This window comes from Trichomycterus rosablanca, chromosome 18, assembly GCF_030014385.1.
Source record: "Trichomycterus rosablanca isolate fTriRos1 chromosome 18, fTriRos1.hap1, whole genome shotgun sequence".
NCBI classification, from domain to species: domain Eukaryota; kingdom Metazoa; phylum Chordata; class Actinopteri; order Siluriformes; family Trichomycteridae; genus Trichomycterus; species Trichomycterus rosablanca.
In genome coordinates this window covers 18,595,665-18,615,121 of record NC_086005.1, presented here as the reverse complement: position 1 = coordinate 18,615,121, position 19,457 = coordinate 18,595,665, and the positions used below count along the sequence as shown (strand labels likewise).

Genomic DNA, 19,457 nt, shown 5'->3' with positions numbered 1-19,457 from the left:
TGAAATATTCTGGGGTTCATATAGGATAAAATAAGAGACGATGTAAATGTAAGAAACACTGGGTCTATTTTATTTGCATTTTCTATACTGTCCCATTTTTTTTTATTTCGGTTGTACATTCAAGTCATTGATACTGTATACATCCCAATAACCAAAAACAACTGAATTTTGGCAGAATTAATTTGAAGCAAAACTCAAGAGAGTTTAACAAAACATGTGGCACTTTTAGCACTTTAATGATCTGCTCAACCGTTAATTTAAATCGAAATATTTGGGTAAAATAAGCTGCATTTAAATCATCTTTTTGGGCTGTATCTACTCCCTGATTGGAATGTGTTAAACTCAAAAAATATTGGTATTCTTACTTTAAGTAAACACCATTTCTAACTTATACGTCAACTTGAAGCAGCAGTTGAAAAATCCGCCATAAAAAGTTGGATAAGTTGAGTTCTTGTTGAGACCATTAAACAGTTAAAGATGTGCATTTTCCTCAGCACCATGAATGTTTCCTCTGCCGGTCTAATACAGAAGTTATCTGAGGAAATATTTGTCTGTAGGTGAGTTTTTCAAAATAATGATTTACTGTTTTCCCCACATCCGGGAGAGTTACGGTGTGGAGAAGCCCCAAAGAAGCGTACCACCCAGACTGTTGCATGCCCAGAGTGAAGCATGGGGGTGGATCAGTGATGGTTTGGGCTGCCATATCATGGCATTCCCTTGGCCCAATACTTGTGCTAGATGGGCGCGTCACTGCCAAGGACTACCGAACCATTCTGGAGGACCATGTGCATCCAATGGCGGTGCCGTGTATCAGGATGACAATGCACCAATACACACAGCAAGACTGGTGAAAGATTGGTTTGATGAACATGAAAGTGAAGTTGAACATCTCCCATGGCCTGCACAGTCACCAGATCTAAATATTATTGAGCCACTTTGGGGTGTTTTGGAGAAACTTTTTTGAAAATGGGGTTAAACTGTTACTATAATATCATATTGGCTTTATTATGAGTGTGTAATTGCCTACAGTTGACTGGCTTTTAAAAACCCACTGCAACCTAGATCAGATTTAGAGGTGACCAGTCAGTTAGGGGGAATGATTTGTGTATTAAACCCCAAAATTCATCACACTGTCAAAAGAAAACTGTGTGAGGCTGACTTACTGAGATAGGCAGCAAGGTTTCACTGCAGTTTACTGCAGAATTGTACAATCCTACTAACACAGGGCTGATGTGGCTGCACATTTATATTCCCAGAAATCCAGATCTACACCCTAAGCCGGGAATTCTATGCATGGTCACACCCCATTAGATTTAACAAGAGTACCATACTGCTTGGCTATGGGGAGATGCACTTATCAGTGCACTCTCAGTGCTGGCTCTAAGCCTGGATAAAATAAGGAAAGGCATCTGGTGTAAAAACTGTGCCAAGTCAGGTATGCAGAGCAAATTGATCCCGCTGTGGTGACCCCTAAATACAGGAATAGCTAGACTGGGGGGTATACAACTAGTATAAATTGCTCTGCAGGTGCAGGGCACAACAATAAAGAGCTGTATAACAGGTCTTGAGGTAAATAAACTGAATAAAATTAAGTAACTTACAGTGTTTGCTCATTAAAATTCAATGCATAATGAGTTGCATGGGTGGCACAGCAGTATAATATGCTAGTCCACCACCAGCCTGATGGGACAATAAACAGACACAACTGGATATGTCTGAGGGAGGAAAGGCTGGATGAGGATGCACCACATAACTGCTGCAACACCAACTCCTGCTGTCTGGCTGGTGTACCAACACAAGTGATAGAGGAACAAAAAAACAGCGTGTAAAAAAAATAAATAAACATTACTATTTACATTCACTCATTGACTAAAATTTGCAAAGGTTGTGTACAGGCAAGTCGGGCGAGCGATCTAATTAGATAGACATTAAGTCTGATCCCCATCAAAGCTGTGACTGTCCACAACAATGGGTCCAGTTCACTTGTATGAGATGTAGCTCCTGGATGTCACACCAGCCCACTGTGGATGAGATGGACAGCCTTTGTTTACAGTCTAGTCTAAATGATCTGTAGAAATGTGGAAACTTCACTAGTGGAGACATTTTACCATTGAACAGTACACAGTCACAGCATGTGTAAGTGTAAATAGTGAGTTTATTTATCAGGTGGGGCATTAATTTAATGTTCTCACAGGCTATTGGTCAGCAGACTGCAAAATGGCATTCTGAATTATGTAATGTGGTAAACATTTGTACATGCCACTTAGGCCTTACTGTGCACAAAGCCTTATGTTAACCCCGTCCAAAAGCAGTATCAAGTTCTCTGGGCTCAGAGGCATCTGGGATGGACCATCACAGAGTAGAAACATATTGTATTTCAGTTTTTTTTTTTTTTTTTTTTTTTTTTTTAAAGAAATACAGGCTGTGTCCCCCGAACCAAAGACAAAGAGAATCATCCAGACTGTTATCAGCAACAAGTGTAAAAGTCATGGTATGGGGTTGTGTTAGTGCCCTAGGTACAGGTAATTTACTCTTCTGTGATGACAGCATTTTATTTATTTATTTATTTGATTTTTACGCCACTTTATACACTTAACAGTTCCAGGTATGTGTAGTTGTTGTCTCTCTCTGGGGTATTTGGGGCATTCGATTAAAATATGTTTTATTGTGAGTTGTGTTTGGCATCTTTCACATGTTGGGGGGTTGTCTCCTTTTATTGAGTATTGGTGAGTGGTTTTTGTATGACTTATTCTACATCTTGTGTATATAACTTGGTCCACTCGTCTTCCTTGGTGTGTTCTTGGCTTATTGCTTATATTTGGATGTATCTCGTGTAGTTTGTTTGTTGTCTGTGTGTCCCACTCAGTTTGCCATTTTTCCTTAATGTATTTATTCATTGGCTAATTTATCCACCTTTTCATTTCCACTTATTCCGCTGTGTCCCGGAACCCAGCACAGTTTTATGTTGTAATTTATTTCAGTTAGTCTATGGATGGATCTTTGTATACTGTTAATAATTGAGTCAGTACATATTATTATTTTTCTCTTATGGGTCTCTTCTGCAAATTCTAAAGCCATTATTATGGTGTGGGCTTTCGCAGAGAATATGCAGCTTGGTTGAGGTAATTTTTCTGTTCTTGAATATTGGTTTGTGGTTACAACTGCTGTTACTTGCTGTGTGGTTTTTGATCCATCAGTATAAATGAATAAATAGAGTGGATATTTGTCTCTGATTTTCAAGAATTTGTTGATGTATACATTTTGGTGTGAATTATTTTTGCAAGGTAGAAGATGATATCAGGCTTACTGAATTTCCAAGGAGGTATGTTGTAGTGAGGGTTTTGGGTTATCATGTTTAAATTTATCTTTATTTTGTCTATGTATTACTTCATTCAGGCTCCAAGTGGTTGTATTATATTTCACCTGTTGCTTCTGATAGGAGGATGTAATGGGCTGTGATGGTAGCATAAATACAGAAAAGGACATCAAGTGTTTATACGAAGAGGGTATGAGTACTGGACTGGCCTTCCTGCAGTTTTGACCTGTCCCCAACAGAGAATGAGTGAAAAATTTTTAATCGAAAAATGTGACGACAACAACAACCCATAAGGGCAAGCCATAGCCTAGTGGTTAAGGCACAGGACTAGTAATCCAAAGGTTGCTGGTTCAAGCCCCACCACTGCTAGGTTGCTGCTGTTGGGCCCTTGAGCAAGGCCCTTAACCCTCGGTTGCTCATACTGTAATGTAAGTCGCTTTGGATAAAGGTGTCTGCTAAATGGCAAAAATGTAATGTAAATGTAAACCCCATACTGCTGTGAACCTTAACATTTGTTTGCAGAAAGAACAAAAGGAAGAAAACACCTAAAACAAGTCAATGCTTGGCATCATTGGTGCCAAAAAGTCTTTTGTAAGCAGTGTTGTGGAAAGGAATGTTACATGCCATACTGCCCCAATGTTTTTTGGAATGTGTTGCAGACCTGAAATGAAGTTTACGAGACAAAACATAAAATATCCTGGGTTCATACTGTCTGCAATGAAATGAAATTGAAAGTAAATAAAAAAAAAACACTACTTTTATTTTCTAACAGATTTTTCATACTGTCCCAACTTTTTCTGATTTAAGGTATGTATGTGTTTGACATCAAGACTAAGTTGGGGAGTGCCGCTTTGTGTATCAGCATGCCAGTGCCCCTGCACTTAGTAAGGTTCTTAAAATATGGTTTGTCCAGTGTAGTATGAAGGAACTCCAGTGGGCTACACAGTGCCTCTATTAAGCACTCTAGGAATAAACTGAAGTGTGGATTGCAACTCAGGCCTTTTCTTCTGACATCAGTGTCTGACCTAGTAAGGCTAAATGGGCACAAATCTCCACAGACACACTTTAAAATCTTATGAAATGACTTCCCAGAATAATTTACATTGATTGCAGGTGCCATCAATCAGCAAGCAGAGGTCGTAATGCATTAGTTATGAGAGAGTCCCTATCCGGCTTTAATATCCCACCCCTATCTGAACAACAGGCCAATCATTGTTCATCTGGCCGCTTAGCCCAGCCAGCAGGCAGAGCTGAGATTGATATGATGTATTAGAGATCCCAGCTGTTCCGATGTGTGTTTTTACCGCTGCGCCACCTGAGCGTCCAAACTTATTATTTTAAATATTATTATTTTAACTTATTATTATTTTAAAACTAACACAACTGCACCATCAACGTGCATGATACACTGTAAATGTAAAATGAATGCGGTGGTCAAAAATTAATAGGATATTAGAAAGCCTATTTTTTTTACTGAGAAACAAATGTTCATCTACCAGGTTAATAAACCATATGCACGCTCCAGGTTCTCTTTAGGACAACTGATGATTGGGAAAGCATAAAGCACTTCTATGGTTTTAATAATTAAAGTACCTATATAAAGCTTCAAAGGGTGAGCAAATACTGAAACTATATGGTTATCGATTAGACTCCTAAGCACTAAGAGAATGTGAGCTTACTTATTTTACTTTATGTTTTTACTTGTTTTAACTTGAAAAAAAGAAACTGTGGCACCCACATGGCACAGTGGGATATTCTGCTGGCACGCCAGCACTGATCATCTGATCAAGTCTTGCAACATGGACAGGTTCGACATGCTATTAAAAAAAGTGGACAGAACCTTCATATGTGTGCTTTTGTCTAGACCTTCATCAGTGGTCACAGGACGCTGCCCATGGGGCGCTGTTGGCTGGATATTTTTGGTTGGTGGACTATTCTCAGTCCAGCAGTGACAGTGAGGTGTTTAAAAACTCCATCAGCATTGCTGTGTCTTATTCACTCATACCAGCACAACACACACTAACACACAAAGACCATGTCAGTGTCACTGCAGTGCTGAGAATGATCCACCACCCAAATAATACCTTTTCTGTGGTGGTTCTGGGAGAGTATTGATCATTGAAGAACAGCATGAAAGGGGGCTAACAAAGCATGCAGAGAAACAGATGGACTACAGTCAGTAATTGTAGTACTACAAAGTGCTTCTATATGATAAGTGGAGCTGATAACATGGACAGTGTGTGTAGAAACAAGGAGGTGCTAAAGGTTTGGTATTTAGTGTGAAATACCATTTACCCCATTTTCCAAAAATTCTGGATCTGACTGTACGCTGCTTGATTATTTAGCTCATCATATCCTCCAGCCATAAAAGAAATACTGACCTTTTTTGAACTCATCTAACATGGCATCCAATTTGGTGTCATGGAAAACAAAGTGGACTGGGTGGTTGTAAAACTTGGTGACTGTTTTTAATGTTGTGCAGTCATCTGGATCAACAAACGCCAGGTCCTTCACATATAGAATGTCTACAATGTTGGAGCATTCATCTTCATGGACAGGGATCCGTGTGTATCCACTCTCCATGATCTCCGACATGGTGTTGAAGTCCAGAACAGCATCAGACTTGATCATGAAGCAGTCGTTTAGTGGTGTCATCACATCCTCTACTGTCTTGGTTCTCAGTTCTAACGCACCTTGAATCATGTTAAGCTCCTCTTTTACCAAGTCATTGTAGGGTTCAGTCACCTTCAGCATCTCGACTAGTTTCTCACGGTTGTACACTGTACCAATCTCCTGACCCAGCACACAGTCCAGGAGCTTGCTGATAGGATAGGACAAGGGGAACGTCAATAACATGAAGAATTTAGTCAGCATGATGGTGTTGGCACCCACCGCCAAACCATGGCGTGAGCAGAGTGCTTGTGGAACGATCTCACCAAAGATGACTATGCCCACAGTGGACGTTACTACTGCACCCAAACCTGACCCGATCAGATCGTCCAGTAGGATCGTGAGTGTGGTGTTTACCAGGACATTACCGAGTAACAAGGAGCACAGCAGGTAATTTCCTTTCTTGCGAATAGGCTCGATCTTGCGGGCATCCCGCTTCTCTTTCTCTGTGCCACAACTCTGGACTATACGGAGCTCCATCGGATCAAGTGCCATGAGTCCGAGATTGAGTCCACTAAACATGCCGGACAGTACAAGTAAGCATGACACGATGATGATCTGAAGCCACAAAGGAAGAAGAGAAGCTTTCTCCTCCACAACTCGTAACTTGCCATCGTTATCTGACAGCATGTGCCATTTATCCTCCGCAGTCCGGACGCACACGCTGTACTCCCGCTGCTGCTCGCTTTTGCGGAGCGGCTTAACGTTCAAACTAACCACACCTGAAGTACCCTGACCGCTCACGTTCATGTAGTTTCCGACACTGATATCTTTGGTGAAGTCGATACAAGTCCTGTTTACCATATCTGTGCCGTCCTCGTCCTCGTCCACGTCAGTCTCAATAAAGCGAATGTGGTACGCGGAATCCGAACTCAGGTGCAGTCCGTAAAACCTGAGCTGGACGCTGCTCTCCTCCGTCACCTGAATCACACCGTCGTCCGTCGTCGTGAACGGTTTGTCGCTCCTCTCCAGTCTCATACCTAATATCCGCCTGCCTTCGACGTTCGCTGTCTCCGTCCGACCACACACCGAGCTCCAAAGGATCATGACAAAAGTTAGCAGGTAGCCCTGCCTAATCCACTCTGTCGCCATGTTTGCTTCGCGTCTGGGGAAGCGAGGTGGTGACGTCATACGCTTGCGCAACGCCCACCATCAGCGAAACCGGGTATGAGCCATATGCGTCCCAAATCACTCTTTATTAATATATGTAGTGCACTACTTAGGCTGCATAAAACTTACTTGTTCCTTAGCTAACTTTTTTTTTTAATAACTTTTATTTTTAAACAACAATATTACAGACGCATACATATCATATATATATATATATATATATATATATATATATATATATAAACATCAAATATGCTTTTGTACGGAAGCGTATTGCTGCCACACAGATAAAAAAAAAATACCGTCAGTATGTCGTTATAACGAGAAAAGGATGTCGTTATAACGAGAAAAGGATGTCGTTTTAACGAGAAAAGATGTCGTTATAACGAGAAAAGGATGTCGTTAAAACGAGAAAAGGATGTCGTTATAACGAGAAAAGTTCATTACCTCAAATGCTGCACAGCTGATGGAGCGTATCTGCTGATGGAGAGACAGTTTGCACACATGCATGATGCTGTAACTTGTGTAACCTTACAGCTTGTGGTGCCGATCAAGATTCTCCTTTAGGATCTAAACTTGGTTTAATATTCAACATTTGTCTGACATTCGGCATTCCGATCTAAATAAGTGCTTCAAAAAACACCTAAGACCTTCTTATTTGATGATTTCTTACACAAATGAAAATAGTCAACATACTACAAAAACAAGTTTATGTTCAATTTAAGATTACGTCTATTTATCTAAAGAAAGGTTATAATGAAACCGTTTATCCAGCTCCCACTTCATGTAACGAGTTAGGGACCGTCATAAAACTAACTGAGAAACGTAGGAAACATGCACTTATCCACACTAATAAATCCATTTAAATCTGGTATGATTTGATGAATTAATGTCAAACAGTTTTTACAAAAACACATCAATGTTTCTCACCTACTACAAAAACCTTATTTTTTGAAATAACATGGTATTTATTTTACATTACATTTAAATAAAGATAAATAAATCTGTAATAAATTTATATTTCAAATATACAAATTATATTTCCAAAAATACAAATCATACCAGATTTAAATGGATTTATTAGTGTGGATAAGTGCATGTTTCCTACGTTTCTCAGTTAGTTTTATGACGGTCCCTAACTCGTTACATGAAGTGGGAGCTGGATAAACGGTTTCATTATAACCTTTCTTTAGATAAATAGACGTAATCTTAAATTGAACATAAACTTGTTTTTGTAGTATGTTGACTATTTTCATTTGTGTAAGAAATCATCAAATAAGAAGGTCTTAGGTGTTTTTTGAAGCACTTATTTAGATCGGAATGCCGAATGTCAGACAAATGTTGAATATTAAACCAAGTTTAGATCCTAAAGGAGAATCTTGATCGGCACCACAAGCTGTAAGGTTACACAAGTTACAGCATCATGCATGTGTGCAAACTGTCTCTCCATCAGCAGATACGCTCCATCAGCTGTGCAGCATTTGAGGTAATGAACTTTTCTCGTTATAACGACATCCTTTTCTCGTTTTAACGACATCCTTTTCTCGTTATAACGACATCCTTTTCTCGTTATAACGACATCCTTTCTCGTTATAACGACATACTGACGGTATTTTTTTTTTAACTGTGTGGCAGCAAACTTTTGCACTAAATTTAACAATATACAAAATATGTTAAATAACAGCAGAGAAGAAAAAATATAAACATTTGTTTTATTAGGATTTTAACGTCATGTTTTACACTTTGGTTACATTCATGACAGGAACAGTAGTTACTCATTACACAAGATTCATCAGTTCACAAGGTTATATCAAACACAGTCGTGGACAATTTAGTGTCTCCAATTCACCTCACTTGCATGTCTTTGGACTGTGGGTGGAAACCGGAGCACCTGAAGGAAACCCACGCAGACACGGGGAGAACATGCAAACTCCACACAGAAAGGACCCGGACCGCCCCACCTGGGGATCAAACCCAGGACCTTCTTGCTGTGAGGCGACAGTGCTACCCACTTAGCCACCGTGCCGCCCAAAAATATAAACATAAAAGAGAAAAACAACAAAGCCAGTCATCTAAAAAAAAAGCGCAAGCAATAGTATTTATAGTATATCATATAAAATAAATATTGTATATTATATAGTGATATAGTATATCATATAAAATAAGTCAATAAGATAAATAAGCAAATCTCCTTAGAAAATACTATCCTTATATAAATTTAAAGTGTTTTAAAACACTTACCAATTTACATAATTTTTTATTTAGTGAGCGGCTCAAAGAATTAATTGCTTTTAAATATATTTTCAAATCTGAATTACCTTAGCTAACATTTATATGCAGACATCCCAAGTCAAACATAAATCAATTGTCTAATATACTGTCTAGTGCACTAAATTGGGAACATAAATCTATGATCGAATATACAATCTAGTGCACTATGCAGGGAACATAATTAATTATGTAATACACTATCTAGTGCACTATGTAAGGAACACAAATCATCATCTAGTTATACTTTCTAGTGCACAATGTAGTGAACATGAATGCGTTAGCTAATACATTATCTAGTGCACTATGTAGGGAACATAAATCCGTGATCTTATATACAATCTAGTGCACTGTGTAGGGAACATAAACCAATTGTCTAATTCACTATCTAGTGCACTACGTAGGGAACATAAATTCATATCTAAAATACTATATAGTGCACTATGTAGGGAACATAAATCCATTATCTGATATACAATTTAGTGCACTATGTAGGGAACCTAAATCTGTTAACTAATACGCTACCTAAAGCATTATGTAAGAAACATAAGTCTATTATCTAGTACACTATCTAGTGCACTAAGTAAGGAACATAAATTCTTTTCTAATATACAATCTAGTGCACTATGTAAGGAACATAAATCTATTATCTTTCACACTATCTGGGGGCTTGGGGGGTCCGGGTCCGGGGGTACCTCCCTGAAATTTTTGCAACTTGGGATGTCTGTATATGCATTTATTAATCCCCAGTAACTGCTTCATTACGATCAAACTCACAATTCACAAAACTCTGCGCACATGGAAGAACACAATGCTGACTGTGTGCCAATCCATTCCAGTGCGTTCTTCTTCAATTCACCTACTGGCATGTTCTTGGTGAAGTGAGATGAAACGAGAAAACTTGCACACAGAAAAACATGGTGGTCACAGACAGTGACAGAAGGCGAGGATTAAACTCAGCCCCAGGACTCATGTTGCTGTGCAAAACCCACCTTACCAGCTGTGCCATCCTAACAACGAAAGTTAACCCCACGTTCCCAGGACCCCAGAGTCGGGCGAAATTTGCAGATCAACCGTAAAGAGCGCCCCTTTTAGGCGTGTTTGTTTTGTACGCTGATATTATAACGTAATTTCACTGTGCTGTAAAATCCTCCAAATTGAATATATTTTTCATTTAATTTAATTTAATTTTCATATTTTACCACCAATTCATTTTGGTCAGGGCCACGGTGGATCCGGTTTCCCCTGGGTGCAATGTGGTAACACACCCTGGGCAGTTCTATTCAACTTTGTTACAATTTCTGGACCTAATTTCTTACACCTAACTTCTAAAACAAACAAAAAAGTTATTTTCTGTAAATCGTTTATTAACCAAGACCCTTTTTTTTGTATTTTACCCCTTTTTCTCCCACTTTAGCGCAACCAATTTCTGCCTGTCAATCATCCTGTCACTAATGCTGGTCCCTGCTCCTGATTGGGGAGGACGAGGCTGCTCCACACCCCCTCCGACACGTGCACAGCAATCGAACATCTTATCACCTACACTTGACGAGTGCAGTGCAGTACAGCGCTGTGTACGGAGAGTCACACCCTCTACCGCACTCCTTTCCCATCTCCGTGCAGGCGCCACCAACCAGCCAGCAGAGGTCGTAATTGCACTAGTATGAGAGAGAGTACCCATCCGGCTTAGTCCCGCCCCTATCTGAACAACAGGCCAATCGTTGTTCATGTAACCGCTCAGCCTCAGCCAGAAGGCAGAGCTGAGATTCGATACAATGTATTCGAGATCTCAGCTCTGGTGAACGGTGTGTCTTTTACCGCTGCACCACCTGAGCGGCAACTAAGACCCTTTTATAAATTTGACTTTTATAAACTTATTGTGGATTTTCTAAAAAATATTTCTAAAAATATAAATACCTTATTCATTATTTGTAACTATTTGTAAATATTTTTCAGAGTTTTTTACTTTTATTATTGACTTTATTAATGTTGCTGCAACACTGAATTTTTTTCACTGTGGGACTAATAAAGGATTATCTTATTTTATTTTATCTTAGCTTAAATTATTAATTTGTGGTGTAGAAAAGGGAACGTTAACGTCAGTATGTCATTTTGTACTGGAACTGTAATTGTGTAGCATTTTTTTGTTTCCACTTTATACAATTTGCAAATGCTAATCAATCAACCATCCCAAACGTTAGCTATTATAGCTAAGTTACCTGGACTGTTAAGAAGCCACACATTTATGCACCAAAACAATACTCACGGTCATATTCAAATAACATTGATGTCTTTGCGTTTTATTTGTGTAATGTAGTAGACAGTATTAGCGTTCATTTATTTGTTATGTGTACTATATGTAGTGTATTGTTTCACTAAAGTGCAAGTACAACCCCAAATCAGAAAAAAGTTGGGACAGTATGCAAAATGCAAATAATAAAAAAACACAGAGTTTCTAACATTTACTTTGACTTTTATTTCATTGCAGACGGGATGAACCTGAGATATTTTATGTTTTGTCTGGTCAACTTCATTTCATTTATTAATAAACATCCATTCCTACATTTCAAACCTGCAACACATTCCAAAAAAGTTGGGACAGTAAAGCATTTACCATTAAATGGAAGAAGTTTGGAAACACCAAAAATGTTCCTAGACCTGGCCGCCCGGCCAAACTGAGAGATAGAGGAAGACGGGCCTTGGCCAGGAAGGTGAGCAGGAACCCGATGGTCATTCTGACAGAGCTCCAGGGTATCCTTGTGGAGATGGGAAAACCGTCAGAAGATCAACCATCCAGGCAGCACTCCCCAAATCATGCCTTTATGGTAGAGTGGCCAGACGGAAGTCACTCCTCAGTAAAAGGCACATGACTGCCCGCTTGGAGTTTGCCAAAAGGCACCTAGAGGACTCTCAAACCATGAGATGTCTGCTGAAACCAATATTAAACTTTTTGGCCTGAATACCAAGCGTCACATCTGGAGAAAACCAGGCACCACTCATCACCTGGCTAATGCCATCCCTACAGCGAAGCATCATCCCTGGCGGTGGCAACATCATGATGTGGGGATGTTTTTCAGCAGCGGGACCGGGGCGACTAGTCCTGATAGAGGGAAAGATGAATGCAGCTAAGTACACCGAGATCCTTGAAGAAAACCTGCTCCAGAGCTCTCTGGACCTCAGACTGGAGCGAAGGTTTATCTTCCAACATGACAACAACCCGAAGCACACAGCCAAGAGAACAAAGAAGTGGCTTAGGAGAAAGTCTGTGAATGTCCTTGAGCGGCCCAGCCAGAGCCCAGACCTGAATCCAATCGAACATCTGTGGAAGGAGCTGAAAATGGCTGTGTACCGACGTTCCCATACAACCTGACGGAGATTTCAAGGATATGCCAAGAGGAATGGGCAAAAACAACAAGTGTGCCAAGCTCATAGCTTCTTTCCCAAGACGTCTTGAAGCTGTAATTGCTGCCAAAGGTGCATCAACCAAGTATTAGGCTAAGGGTGTGTACAGATATGTAACCCCTAAATAACCATTTTTGTCAGTAAAATAAAATTGCATATTATCTAAACCCTGTTTTCACTTCGTAATTATTGGTGATTGTGTGTAAATGTTTGAGGCAAAAAAAGAACTTAAACTATTATACTAGAATGAGTCTGTAACATAATAAAATGTGGAGAAGGTGAAAGGGACTTTCCGGGTTGATATACGCAAATAAAACCTGCATTTGCATTTTAATCCTGCCTCGTTTTTGTTACAGGATATTTCACCTTAACTATAGATGTGGCAGGACAAGACTTTATGAGAGTAGCAGTGTCCACACAAAGGTGATTATCAGGCAAACAACAACAGTTGCTCACTCAGCTCAACCACCAAGTCTGCCAGCTCGCCAAGGCAGAGGCTGTTGCTTCCGCTACCACACAAACGCTAGTCTGCACATTACAAACTCTTGTGGCTTGTCATGAATGCAAATCCAGGGAGGCTTTGGAATGCCAGGGTTTTCTTTTACAATGTGAGCTTTATTTCTCAGGTCAGGGAGGGATATAAAACCAGAGCAAAATAGCACAAATGATTGGCCCTCTCAGTGGTAGGGCTCTGAAGTAAGTGACAGCTGTCTGGAATCAGTGGGGTGAGATTCTTTTCAATTATGAATCTTTTATTGAACATTTTCAGCATGTCTTTGATCATGCCTCAGAAGGTAGGGAGACTCTTATATTTCAGAAACGAAAGGGAAAATGACATATCTGAATACCCCAGCAGGTAATGGGTGAGGGGGCCTATCTTTTAGGCTATGTCCGGAACATGGCCACCATCTTGAAAGCTGCCATATTGGATCAAGGGCAAGTTTTTCCAATGGGAAGGTGGTCATGTAGCATATCAACATACATTTACATTTTCGGCATTTTGCAGACGCTCTTATCCAGAGCGACTTACAGAAGTGCTTCCATAGTAAACATTACCTTACTCTAGTTTAAGTAAAACAACAGTCCAAGAACACAAATCTGCTAAAACCTGTTAGAACCAAAGTGGGGGTTTTTTTCAAGAAATGAATATGAATGAAAATGGATGAATGAGTGTTAGTAAGTAAGTACAAGTCAGCTTAAGTGCTTAGTAAAAAGGTGGGTTTTTAATCGTTTTTTAAAGACAGCAAGAGACTCAGATGTTCGGACAGACAGAGGAAGTTCGTTCCACCACTTGGATGCCAGAACAGAGAAGAGCCTTGATGCTTGTCTTCCTCTAGTCCTGGGTGGAGGATCAAGGCGAGCGAGACTAGTGGCTTGGAGGTTGCGCGGTACAGAGCGGGGTTTGATTTGACCTCACCACTGAAATCAAAATTGGCCTCGTCACTGAACAGAATGCCCTGTGCGAATGCGGGATCCCGTTAATGTTGGTCTAACGCCCAGGTGCAAAACTCGACACGTCTATCAGGGTCATCAACTGATAGTTTCTGTTGCATACTTATTGGTATGAAGATTCCGTACAAGGGATGACTGGCTGACACCACATTCTGCTGCGAGACGTCGCGTGCTGCGTTGTGGACTTTTCGCAAAGGCTGCCAAAACCATTGTTGAAGTTTCTTTGTTGGTAGCGGTCTTTGGACGATCACTATGTGGCTCGTTGTCCACAGAAGACCAGAATTTTCTCAGAGATCGGTTGCCGCAATCAGATTTGCAATATCTCCTGTGGTTCAAAAGTTATCAACACAGAAAGTTCAAAACTTTTGTTGTTCGTTACAGGTAACTGAAGATGGAATTGACGAAAGAAGAGAGGATTGAGGTAATTCTGATGTCCGGGGAATGCAGCTGCCGTATCATAGCTGCAGACTTCAACAACCGACACCCAGAAAGACCACCAATTTCACACAGCACTGTTGCATCCCTCATAGCCAAATTCCGAGAAACTGGGACTGTGGACAACAAGCCACGTAGTGGTCGTCCGAAGACCGCTACCAACGAAGAAACCTCAACAATGGTTTTGGCAGCACAGGGCATTTTGTTCAGTGACGAGGCCAATTTTTATGTCAGTGGTGAGGTCAACCGCCAGAACGTATGTGAGGGTTATGGTGTGGTGTGGAATATGGGGCACCCGTGTAATCGGACCCATTTTCATCGACCAGACCCTAAATGCTCAGCGCTACCTGACAATGCTACAGGAAACAGTGTTCCCATCCATTCTGACCGAAGATGACAGTTTCCCCTGTTATTTCCAACAGGATGGGGCTCCACCACACTATGGAGCAGGTGTTCATCAGTGGCTGGATATTCAATTCCCTGGTCATTGGATTGGCCGTCGTGGTCCTGTGGAATGGCCGCCCAGATCACCCGACATCACACCCCTCGACTTTTATCTCTGGGGTCATCTCAAACAAATTGTGTATAGAGTCCTGACCTCAACCCAAAACACCTTTGGGATGAATTAGAGCGGAGACTACAAGCCAGGCCTTCTCGTCCAACATCAGTGTCTGACCTCACAAATGCACTTCTGGAAGAATGGTCAAAAATTCCCATAAACACACTCCTAAATGTTGTGGAAAGCCTTCCCAGAAGAGTTGAAGCTGTTATAGCTGCAAAGGGTGGGTCGACATCATATTAAACCCTATGGATTAAGAATGGGATGTCACTCAGGTTCATATGTGTGTGAAGGCAGACGAGCGAATACTTTTGGCAATATAGTGTATCTTTATTATGTTCACCTGTACTGAGTTTGTTCCTCTCCTTGTGTTCCCTTATTTAAACCCATTTTTGGTTTCAGTTTGGTGTGAAGTATCAGAGAGTCAAATGTTCTATGACCTTGACCTGGATTTGGACTGTCTTTGGATTTGATTGCCTTGATCTTGTATATACTCAAATGAAATCTGCATTTGCCTCGTAAACCTGTATCACAAAGGAGGATGCTACCCAGTAATAGTATGGTGTTCTCAATAAAGTAGTTAGTGTTTTGTGTGCTAGCACTGGTTTACACATGTAGAACATAATAACAATAATAATATACACCGATCAGCTATAACATTAAAACCTCCTTGTTTCTACACTCACTGTCCATTTTATCAGCTCCACTTACCATATAGAAGCACTTTGTAGTTCTGCAATTACTGACTGTAGTCCATCTATTTCCCTTTTAGCTTGCTTTCACCCTGTTCTTCGATGGTCAGGACTCCCACAGAGCAGGTATTATTTAGGTGATGGATGATTCTCAGCACTGCAGTGACACTGACAAGGTGGTGGTGTGTTAGTGTGTGTTGTGCTGGTATGGGTGGATCAGACACAGCAGCGCTGCTGTTTTTTTTTTTTTTTTTTTAAATAATTTAGCGCGTCCAATTTCATCCCATCAATCATCCTCTCACTCAGCCCCGGTTCTGGACTGCTTTGCTTGGGGGGGCAGTAAAACCTAATGAGGGGGCATGTTGATAGTCATGTTTTTGAAGCCAGAAATATATTCAAGGCTTGATTTGTGCATGAATGATGACAGCCAAGCTATTGATACTGGCTTAAAGTGATGTATGAGGTAAAGAAATAAAAATGCATGTTTTCGAACTTAAACTTAAAACCCAATGATTAAAAAATACATGTTGATTATGTAAATGGAGAAAAAAGATGATCTAATTCTATTTCATTTTAATACGCCCCCTTAATTAAATTGCCATTACTAATAGAACAACTCTATTTCTTGAAAGGCTTTAATACAAATTTAAGTCAAAGCTGACAAATGTACCTACACACAGACTGAGAATATTCAAACGTGGAAATAGGAATGAGTGAGAATATTTATATTATTGGGAAATTAAAATATAAAGAAAACAAAAGAATACTAATTCTGTAAAAAAAAAGTGTTTACCAGTATACCTGCCTCTCGCTCACACTAACAGAACATATACTGCCGAACTGAACTGTTTGGGGCAGTCTGCCGATTTTTATATGACTCAAAGAGCCAATCAGGAATAAGCAAGGAAATATCTTCACACTGTAAAACAAAATGCATTTTTGTGATTGGTTCAGAGATAATTTTAAAAATAGCCGTTGCTTGCATTGTGCTTGGGGGGGCAAAGACACAATTTGGGGGGGCAATGCCCCCCTCAGCGCCGGCCCTGCTCTCACTAATGCCGGTCCCTGCTCCTGGTCAGGGCTGACGAGGCCGTTCCACGCCTCCTCCGACACGTGCACAGCCAATCGACCGTCTTATCACCCACACTTGACGAGTGCAGCTCGGCAGAGCACCGTGCACGGAGGATCACACACTCCACCGCACCCCCTCCCGTCTCCATGAAGGCACCACCGACCAGCCAGCAGAGGGCGCAACCGCCCCCGTCCTGAGACGTAAAAACGACACACACTGTGTGAAATTTCAACACATGTACGGAGTGTGCTCAGGGACGACACATACTGTGTTGATTTAAACACAGTAAATGTGTCATCCTGTTTTTGCACACCCACCGTGTTAGGGTACTTAACACACACAATGTGTTGTTCTCACACAATGTGTGTTGATTATGTGTAATCAAGAAAATGGGTAAAATAAAGACTAATACAAATATAGCCATTTTATTTTACTGTATAATATTACAAATGTTTAAATAACATTCTTTTTTTGTGACAATACATTAAAACAAGATTACAAACAGTTTAACAGTAAATGTACAAAATATATCTTCCTTGAACTTTCTTTTCCATTCTTAAAGATGGTTGCAAAAACTCGTAAAACGTCTGTTTCTCTGTCCTAAAAGAAAGACAAATCACAATACAAAATATTAACTGAGACATTTACAACATTTAATATTTTGAATAACATTCTGATTAGTCAACCAACCAAATGAGTAATCAGCTAACAACTAATATTCCTCCAAATTTGTCATCAGATGTCTCTGATTATTCACATAGGCTGGTTTAACAAATTATTAAACAAGTCACCTGAAAACTACAGTTACAGAATACAAGCTAAAATGTTTACTTTACCAGAATAAAGTAAATCGGATGATGAATTTTGGAAGAGTTGTGCTTTAACCCTAAATACGTATATCCACCACTACTACTTTAATGCTAATAACAATAAGCAATGTTTCTAACGATTCGATTTAAAGAACCGATTCTTCCGAACCGATTCTGCACTTCGGAACCAACTACATTAGGACCACTAATGAATCAATCGATTCAGTTTTTCGATTCGTTTAAACGGATGATTTAAAAGAACCGATTCGGTAAAACGAACTGAGCTAAACTAAGCTAAAACAAATGTTAAAATGATTAAAATTCGCTTCTCATAATGAGATTTAACTTAAATAATGTTACTCAATCACTGTAATCACATAGTTCCCAATAGGTCAGTTAAGTAAGTCACCTTGAGAAACCGAAAAACAGAGGGTTGCTATGGTAACCTTATCCACAGTCATTCTGTTGTGGCGCCATTTTGACCAAACTAAAAGTCCAATTTACGGTTAGCCAGTTAGCTAACGATAAATAATACCAATAAAAAGAAAGACTAGTCAGGTTTAACAGAACATTTATTACTGAATAGTAACAGAAAAGCAAACTTAGGTTTATATTAATGTAATTCAGTGCCTCCTTTTTTACTTAACTAAGTCAATTTTGAGTCTATTGTAAGTTAAAACAGGTCACAAGGTTAAAACCTACTTTTTATAGCTTTGCTTGACTTCATAATACACACAACAAAACACTGATAAACATGAACTAAATAAAGATTAATAAAACATACTCAATACTAGACTATTTTGAAACCCCACTGCTTTTGCAACTTACCAATAAGGATGAGTCCTACTCCTTTCCTTGCATGGTCCAAAAAGAGGGAATCAAACGTGAAACACAGATATACTTGATAGGAGAAATGTGATTGGTTAACGCATATTTTTGTATTTATTAATTTATTTTTAATCTTTCATGGGAAATAATCTATGTTTCTAGTCAGAAATGCCATTATTTTATCCAGCAAATTTAAGTAACATTGAATAAATATATATTTTTACACAATGTATTTTCTCACAGTTCTACACATAAATGTGTAGACTAACTATTAGAGTTACTTTACACGTGTCTGTGTAAGAAGTGGCCAGAAATGACACAAAACATGTTACAGACCACAGGAGTTGTGTAGAAAAAATGACACATTACTTTTTAGAGTGTAGCCGCCCAGCCTCGACCAGAGAAGGCAGAGCTGGATTCGAAACAACGCACCCTCGAAATCCAGCTCTGGTTGCAGCGTGTGTCTTTTACCGCTGCGCCACCTGAGCGGCCGCTGCTGGAGTTTTTAAATACCGTGTCCACTCACTGTCCACTCTATTAGACAATCCTACCTAGTTGGTCCACCTTGTAGATGTAAAGTCAGAGATGATCGCTCATCTGTTGCTGCTGTTTGAGTTGGTCACCTTTTAGACCTTCATCAGTGGTCACAGGACGCTGCCCACGGGGAGCTATTGGCTGGATATTTTTGGTTGGTGGACTTTTCTCAGTCCAGCAGTGACAAGGAGGTGTATTGCTGTGACTGATCCACTCATACCAGCACAACACACACTGACACACCACCACCATGTCAGTGTCACTGCAGTGCTGAGAATGATCCTCCACCCAAATAAGGTGGTCCTGTGGG

The 19,457-nt window shown here is 40.0% G+C and overlaps 1 protein-coding gene and 1 long non-coding RNA gene across 2 annotated transcripts in view; both read right to left on the bottom strand.

The window, feature by feature from the left end:
• The window catches only part of LOC134332437 (metal transporter CNNM4), a 35,856-nt gene extending 28,778 nt beyond the window's left edge, over nucleotides 1-7,078 (bottom strand). Inside the window, exon 1 of the mRNA XM_063014084.1 lies at nucleotides 5,698-7,078. Within this exon, the coding sequence (XP_062870154.1) occupies nucleotides 5,698-7,078 (1,381 nt within the window). The remainder of the gene's footprint in view (nucleotides 1-5,697) is intronic.
• A 10,313-nt stretch (nucleotides 7,079-17,391) lies between these two features.
• On the bottom strand, nucleotides 17,392-18,972 carry LOC134332968 (uncharacterized). The gene is made up of 2 exons (XR_010015325.1): nucleotides 18,614-18,972; nucleotides 17,392-17,576 (listed from the first exon to the last, which is right to left on the bottom strand). It is a non-coding gene; the product is annotated as an uncharacterized LOC134332968 (long non-coding RNA).
• Nucleotides 18,973-19,457: the final 485 nt, after the last annotated feature.